Source organism: Sardina pilchardus, chromosome 3 (assembly GCF_963854185.1).
Source record: "Sardina pilchardus chromosome 3, fSarPil1.1, whole genome shotgun sequence".
NCBI classification, from domain to species: Eukaryota; Metazoa; Chordata; class Actinopteri; order Clupeiformes; family Clupeidae; genus Sardina; species Sardina pilchardus.
In genome coordinates, this window is record NC_084996.1 from 6,925,975 (window position 1) to 6,933,474 (window position 7,500).

The 7,500-nt window shown below is 46.4% G+C and overlaps 1 protein-coding gene across 1 annotated transcript in view; it reads right to left on the bottom strand.

Moving 5' to 3' along the window:
- Positions 1-7,500, bottom strand: part of fam171a2a (family with sequence similarity 171 member A2a) — a 55,059-nt gene that overhangs the window by 36,418 nt on the left and 11,141 nt on the right. Inside the window, exon 2 of the mRNA XM_062531586.1 lies at positions 841-1,068. Within this exon, the coding sequence (XP_062387570.1) occupies positions 841-1,068 (228 nt within the window). The remainder of the gene's footprint in view (positions 1-840; positions 1,069-7,500) is intronic.

Genomic DNA, 7,500 nt, shown 5'->3' on the forward strand with positions numbered 1-7,500 from the left:
GCGGGGAGCATGGGCGTTACAGCTAAATCAACAGCAGCTGCTGCTGAGAGTCTGGCACAGAGGGACAGGTCAGTCAACACATCCCACGCCACGCGGGCTTGATGGCCACTGCTGTCCATTTGGTGGTGTGAGAACTCTTCAGAAGTTTTATTCTGTACTCCAAGGCTGGTCACCGCGTCATCGACCGTGGGACTTGAACATCCGTTAACTGCCACTGGCGGCCGAACCATGTGCTGAGGGAAAAGCTCTATTGGAATAGCCGCAGATGAAATAGAGTGGTTGAATGCCTGTGCAAACGGCTCTTGGTTACACAGTCTAATGACTAATTTGAAGTGCATTTCATCTCTGCTACTTCTGGAATGTTCATCAGACAGTTTGCAAGCACTGCAGCCAAACCTGAACCTGGCAGCTGAAATGAAATACGGCAGTCTATTTAACTATTATCCAACTTGGCTAGCTTACTGTAAATGCTATATGCTACGCGCAGCAGACAGGTGTCACATCAGTGCCAACGTTTGAAATCCATTAGATTTTTAGCAAGAAGCAAACAATATGGTTGAAAATGTTTCCACCGCCCATAATACAACTAATGGAAGACAAGACAGGCTAACTTGGGTCTAACGGCTAGGGTAACAGTCCATCTGTCATTGCACAAATGCCTACTGTACACAAGTCTTGAATACTGTATGTATCAAATACCTTGGTCTTCAAAGATTACCAAGGCATCAGTGTAAACAACATATATTAGGTTTATGTCATACTCTGGGTTCAAAAGTACAGTGGATGTTTAAATGCAGAACAGTCTTGGATATCGGACACAATTTGACACATTTTACTTACAGGGTATTCGACTAGCATGCCATGGGGCAGAGTTGGTGATGAAGCCGCGCTTCGAGGCTGTCACGATGACCCAGGTGCCAGGGCGGTAGTGGAATTTGACGGTGACCATCCCATCTTTGCCCGACTTGCTGGACGGCAGCGCCGACTGGTTTCCGTACACTTGCACATCAGCGTCCACCAAGGGAGAGAGGTCACTGTTATCGAAAACCTGAACTTTGACTGACACCTCTGTGGATAGGAGAAAGAGAAGACAATAAAATGAGTTTTTTGTATGCTTTGTACCATACCTTTGTTGACAGTGGCTTTGGAAAATCACAAGTGCTGAATTCGGGATACCATATAGGCCATATAGGCCTAGTATAAAAATTTCAGCACTACTGTAGGTCTAGCATACAAACAATCTCCCTCTTCTGATATTGTTTCTAGGTAACTGTGTAAGAATGCTGTAACAAAGTGTTTCTTGGCTGTTTTTATTTGACATGACAACTCTTGTGATCTTAAAAGGCATGACCGAGAAATGACAAACGGCCTTTGAAACACATGCTTATTGACTTCAGTCATGAGAATAATTAGATCCTTATTCCACCAGGCCATTTGTTTTGTGTTTTGTACAAGAGGCGAGGCCATGGTAGCTGAGTTTCTCTTTTCAGAGCGTTTAGTTGTAAACAGTGATGCTCATCACGTGGAGCACAATGTGGCCTACATAGATAACAACCAGAACAATACTGCCATTTTAGTTTGGGCCTCCTCTGATCCTCCACACTCGTCCGCTCAAAGTCATGACTCAGGGTTGACTACACTTAGCTCGGGGTAAACACTTCCAGTATGTGGTCCCGCGCTATTCCCTACTTAAGGCATGTAGGAACGCGTTTGATTACATTTGTGTGAAGTGGGCAGAGCTCTGGGCAGCCTCGGCCAGCTCAACCTCCCGCCTTCTTCCAAAAGCAGTGACCTGATTCATCTGTTTCTGCAGGCCCCAAGGCTCCGGACAGGCAACAGAGCCCCACAGTGCTGCATTCATGTAGGCTACTGTGTACGGATCTTGGAATTACCTATAGGATCTATAGGATGTGCCATGTGCTCTACAAATACGTTCGCCTTGTCCATCTTCCACAGCATCCAACACTGACCTTTGACCCCATTCAAAGAGGAATAAAGCCTCCTGTGCTGTGTCTATTCGACTGTCACTCATCCATGTGGAAAAAGATAGTATTGATAAATAGATACAGTATGCTATAGTTCAGTGGCATCTACTGTATATACTCCTGTCTGTGGCCGCGAGGGATAGTGCCTTTCAGAGCTCCTCGCCCCAGACTAAGTGGCTGAGGGGGGCTGTGGGCGTTAATGCAGGCCCTCCAAACCCCATTCACGCTCTGCTCCACTTTCGCCTCTCTCTCTCTCTCTCTCTCTCTCTCTCTCCGGTGTCCTCCAGAACCCCCTTGTCCTTTTCATTCTAAATGGGTCAATTGATGCAGGTTGCCATGACTACCGGAGGTGTCAGCAGGCAAACTGTGGAACAAAAATGGGTCTGATTCTCCATCAGGAACCGCAGGGATTGGGAGAGAGAGAGAGGGGGGGGGGGGTGTCCCACTGAATAATCCATTCCGCGCAGCATTTCAAAAAAAGGAAGAATTAAAGGCTCCCTCTGATGTTGACGCGTGAAGCGGGGCGCAGCATACTTCAGACATGAGGTCACTGCTCGTCTCCAGGCAGGACGAGCGTGACCCGACACTAGCCCACGCAGCAGAGCGCGACAGTGGACCTTACTGTCAGGGATGCTGTCCGCGAAGGAGCAGAAACTAAAGCGACTTCTACCTAACCACCCGCCAACTTTTTCTTTAACTCTTTATTAAACTCACACAATTCACAGCCACCGCCCCTTGTATAGATGGAGCCCAGAGCCTGGAACCTCCCGTGGCTTTTCTTTTTGATCTGGGAGCTCCTGCTGACCAAGCGAATGTTTGAGTTCTGAGACCAGCTAGTGTTTAGGGGAAGACTTGTTTTCTAAAGAGGGATTTTGGACTTTCTGGCACACTGTCTCATGCGAGAGAGTCGGCAGGAAAAAACATCCTTTCACTGGGAACAGAGCCAACTGCTAACATGCTACTGCTAAAAATAACCTAAATCAGAGTTGTTGATTATGTTCTGATTCATATGTTCTGATCTGGAATCAGGGAGGTTGGCGTTGTTGGGAATTTGAGTCTCAGAGACAGGGGTCAGAAATGCTTCTTTTTATGGGCATGTGCTGTTTGTCCCTTAGTGTGGCTACTGGACCCAAAGAAAGGCACTGTCTGTTTTATTGTTCCTCCCAGTTACTGACTGACTCTCTCCCTCTCCCTTCCGGCTCTTTATGTTTTCTGTGGACTGCAAAAGACACCAAATTATTTATATGTGTCCCTGTATCCTAATCTGACCCCTCTCTCAGTCCCTCTCTGTGTTTGTCTCTTTCTTTTGCTTTCTCTCTCTCTCTCTCTCTCTCTCTCTCTCTCTCTCTCTCTCTTTCTCTCTCTCTCCCCCTCCGCTGATAGATCTTGGTTGAAAAGGAAGCGGCGCCACAGGGTTGCCCTTGGACCATCGGTCAGTCAGACGGTCAACAATACCCGTTTCCACTCCTCTCACAGCCAGCACTTCCTGAATGCAAATCCGTTTCCCTCTCATTGTTTAAGAGTGCCTGCTCTCTACTAAAGTCATCCTGGATAGAGAACAAATAACACTGGAACCATGTGTGCATGTAAAGAGTCGAGCCTTGAGGAACTCCCTAACTGGTCTACCTGGAACAGTAATGACTGAAGAGTACATGACTCAGTCTGGTCAATGCACCTGAGTGCCGCTAGCAATTACACTCTGTTCACTCAGTCAGCCACTTTACAAGCCCCTACTGAACACAGACTCTGTGAAGTCAGAGAGGTTTACCAATCATATTGTCCAACCACAGGTACAATATATAGCAAACCCTAACACTGTCACGTGTTAAGAATGTAATGTCACTGTCACGTGTAAGAATAATCACTATTGGGAATTCTAAAGAACCTTCCAAAACAACTGAAGTGTGTGTGTGTGTGTGTGTGTGTGTGTGTGTGTGTGTGTGTGTGTGTGTGTGTGTGTGTGTGTGTGTGTGTGTGTGTGTGTGTTTGTGTGTGTGTGTGTGTGTGTGTATGGCATACAGCTGGCATACAGCTGAATGGCGTCAACAACTGGCCTCCTTGACACACAAAACCCATTAAAAAAAAAAAAAAAAAAAAAAAAAAAAAAACGAGATTATCTCTTACTCTCTCTTGCACTGCCACCAATTATATGTAACGTCTTCCAGTGTTTACAGCATGGATCCAATCCAAATGGTTTATGTACACACTAGACGACACATCCAGCCGACGGGCTGTCTCCCGTCTAGACAATGGGGGGAGGGGGGTTATTTCAGTCCAGCTTAAAAGTCTAAAACCATGTGAAGAGAGAGAGAGAGAAAGAGAGAGAGAGAGAGAGAGAGAGAGAGAGAGTATGGCCTCATGAAATAATCATTCCACATGTCTAGTGACCACCACTACACCCCCCCCCCCCCTGGGTCCCCATCCCATACCTGGCCCTGTGATGCTCTGTGCTGAGTTCTGGTGGAATGGCCAGCCTGGCTCCTCTGATGGAGCCACAGACAGTAGAGAAGGGACAGCTGAGAAACCACAGACCAGATGTCCAGCTCTGAGCTCCGAGTCCCATTGGGACCATAGAAGCAGAAAGAGACCAATTTCTCAAAAGCACTAGTCAACAAGTATCAATACGCTTTTATACTTTGACGGCATGACTGCTTACGTTTCTCAACATACAGATATTCCCTTGACACTGGTCATATAAGACACACATACACACACACACACACACACACACACACACACACACACACACACACACACACACACGCAAACACAGAGATACACACACACACACACACACACCCACACACACACACACACACACACACACAGACACACACACACACAGGACAGAAAATTGGAATTGCAGGGACATAGAAGGAGGTTTTAAGTCTACAGCGAAGCTCTATTTTCCCCCTCTTTCTCCATTTCTTTTAAAGAAGAGAGATCAACCCAATCGACCTGTGGAAATAACCCCAATTCATCTCTGTCCTCTCTCCACTGCTAGTGCGAGGAGCAGTGTGTTGGTATTTATGGTCTTAATTCATTCTGAGCGTGTGTGTGTGTGTGTGTGTGTGTGTGTTGGAGCCATATTGTAGTTTATTTGAGTTTGCCTTTTTTGTAATTTGAGTTTTGGTTGCTGCGATTATTGTTTCATATTTAGATATTTATATTTAGACTGGAGACTCTTATCTAATGTCACCTTGATGATGCGGGGCGTGACCCCTCCCCTTGACGTGCCTTAATGGCGCGAAATATGGTGTTAATTAGTGGACAGTCAAGGTGCTCAGCAGGTGAGAGCGAGTGAAAGGCAATAGTTTTCGACCGCATAACTTTGACCTGTTTGATCGCATAGATTCGCATTATACTCAGCATTTATTTTGTTGTTTAAGTCATTCCTTTGAAAGTCAACCGGACTGTTTAATAAATTACCTTTGGATATTACTTTACCGTGCGTGCTTTACCTGGAATGCGTGTCGGACTACACACTTGCTCACCTCGTGGCTATTCAAAGCAAGCTTTGTTTGAAATGGCCGCTACAATTGTCGAAAACTAACCAAAGATCGACGCAACAACGAAGGACTACAAAGTGGATTACTTCTTTCTTTGTGGATTATATCATGGACTGAAAGTTTGCTGTTTGCTGTTTGCTGCCGAAGTTGGACACGGTCGGCTTGAAGGAAACGTCGGGTCGTGAGTAGATGAATGAGTAGATGAATGGACATTTTGTAAACAACATTCATGGACAATGTTAATGTATTAACGCATTGATAGCATTGAGAGAGAGTGTGTGTGGGAGTGTGTGTGAGAGAGAGAAATAAAGAGAGAGAGAGAGCGAAAGAGAGCAAAAGAGAGAGGGAATGCGAGAGGCAGAGAGCAAGTGTGGAATGTGTGTGTGTATACACCTTTCCCCACATCTCTTCTCGACAGGTGTTGGGCTGGAGACAGCCCCCCTGTCGGGAGAGCGTCCCCACACTTGTGTGCTGACAGTGGGGGCAGGCCAGAGGAATGCCTGCCTGCCTGCCTGCCTGCCTGCCTCCCTCACGGAGCTCCAGGCCGAGCAGCCCGGGCTTCCCTTCCCCTTGCCACATACCCAGACTACACAAGCAGCAGGAGGCCACATGATACGGACCACTGGGGAGACCCTGGGGAATTTCCACTGCGTAGACTAGACTATACACCACATCTGACCCGCAGTCCACACACACACACACACACACACGGAGGGAAGCGGAAAACGAAAGTAAAGGACTAAAGAGGACTAAAGGCAGGACACCGCGAGTGCTTTATACGCTGGATGTGGTTTCGTAATGAAGCCACACATCAAAGGGAGAGAAACCTAATGGGCATATAAAGCTTCCCAGCATTAGTCACGGGCGCATTAGCGTTATTTGTGCACAGGAAAGAAGAATTCGGAGGCACATTCGGACGCAAATGAGTGCATTGCAAAGCGGACGACGTAAAGTTATCTGAACAACAGTAGACTAATCAGATGATTATGTCTGAGGGCTTTATGAAGCGGTTTTATAATGTAAAAAAAATAACATATTATAATGCAAACCCACAAGTCCACTACACTTAGGTGTTCACTTTCACATTGCTATAACTTCACTCAGAAGGAATTTTGGCTCTGACTTAAGATTTCCCCCACTATCTCCGTCTTTTCTCCCCAAGGTTGAAGCAGAGTGTGTTTCAGTGTAACCAGAGCTGGCCTGCCCTGTGTGTGTGTGTGTGTGAGTGAGCGTACAGGCACCCCTCCCCCCCCAGAGCACAGCACCCAAGGCAGGAGCACCCAGAGGTAAGGAGTGCACGGCACCACTCTCCAGCTCCAGCTGGAAACCATCATCAGAACATCCTCCACCCACCCATGTCCAGTGGGCCCAGAACTCTGGGAGTTGTAGTTTTTTTCTATCATTGACTGTTTTACCTTTTAACAACTTATAACACCATATAATAAAATTGTACTGAACAACATACAATTCTCCAGAGGTCACTGGTAGGTGTTGTCAATGTTTTAAAGTTACACTGACTACACTTAAAAACTGGACCACACTTAACCAGTTATCACTGTCCACTGTGTCCAGAAGAAACACGTTCATCTTCAAAATATGAAAAACATTATCAGATGTTTTTTTCTCTGTCAAGCACTCAGTAACAATTTCCGATATATCTCTGTAAATCAGTCTATGTTGAGTGATTCAAAGACTACAACTCCCATGTGTGCAGAGGCTCCGTGAACTGTGCCCTGAGCTGACCCCTGCAGCTGAAGTGGGCTTGGCTTGGAAGGGACTGCACCCGTCAGCGTGGTGAATAATGAGGATTTGGAGATGGGATCTTCTGTTGAAGATTAGTAAAGGCTATCCTTTGTTGAAACACTGTAGCCTGCTTCTTCTCCCCAGTATTTGCTGAGAGAGGAGGTCCCCATACCTCCTGTTAAGTATCAATGACTAAACTACAGGGGTGATGAAAAACCTGAGCAAAGATAAAGTCGGCATGATGATATGCCCAAATGCCGCAA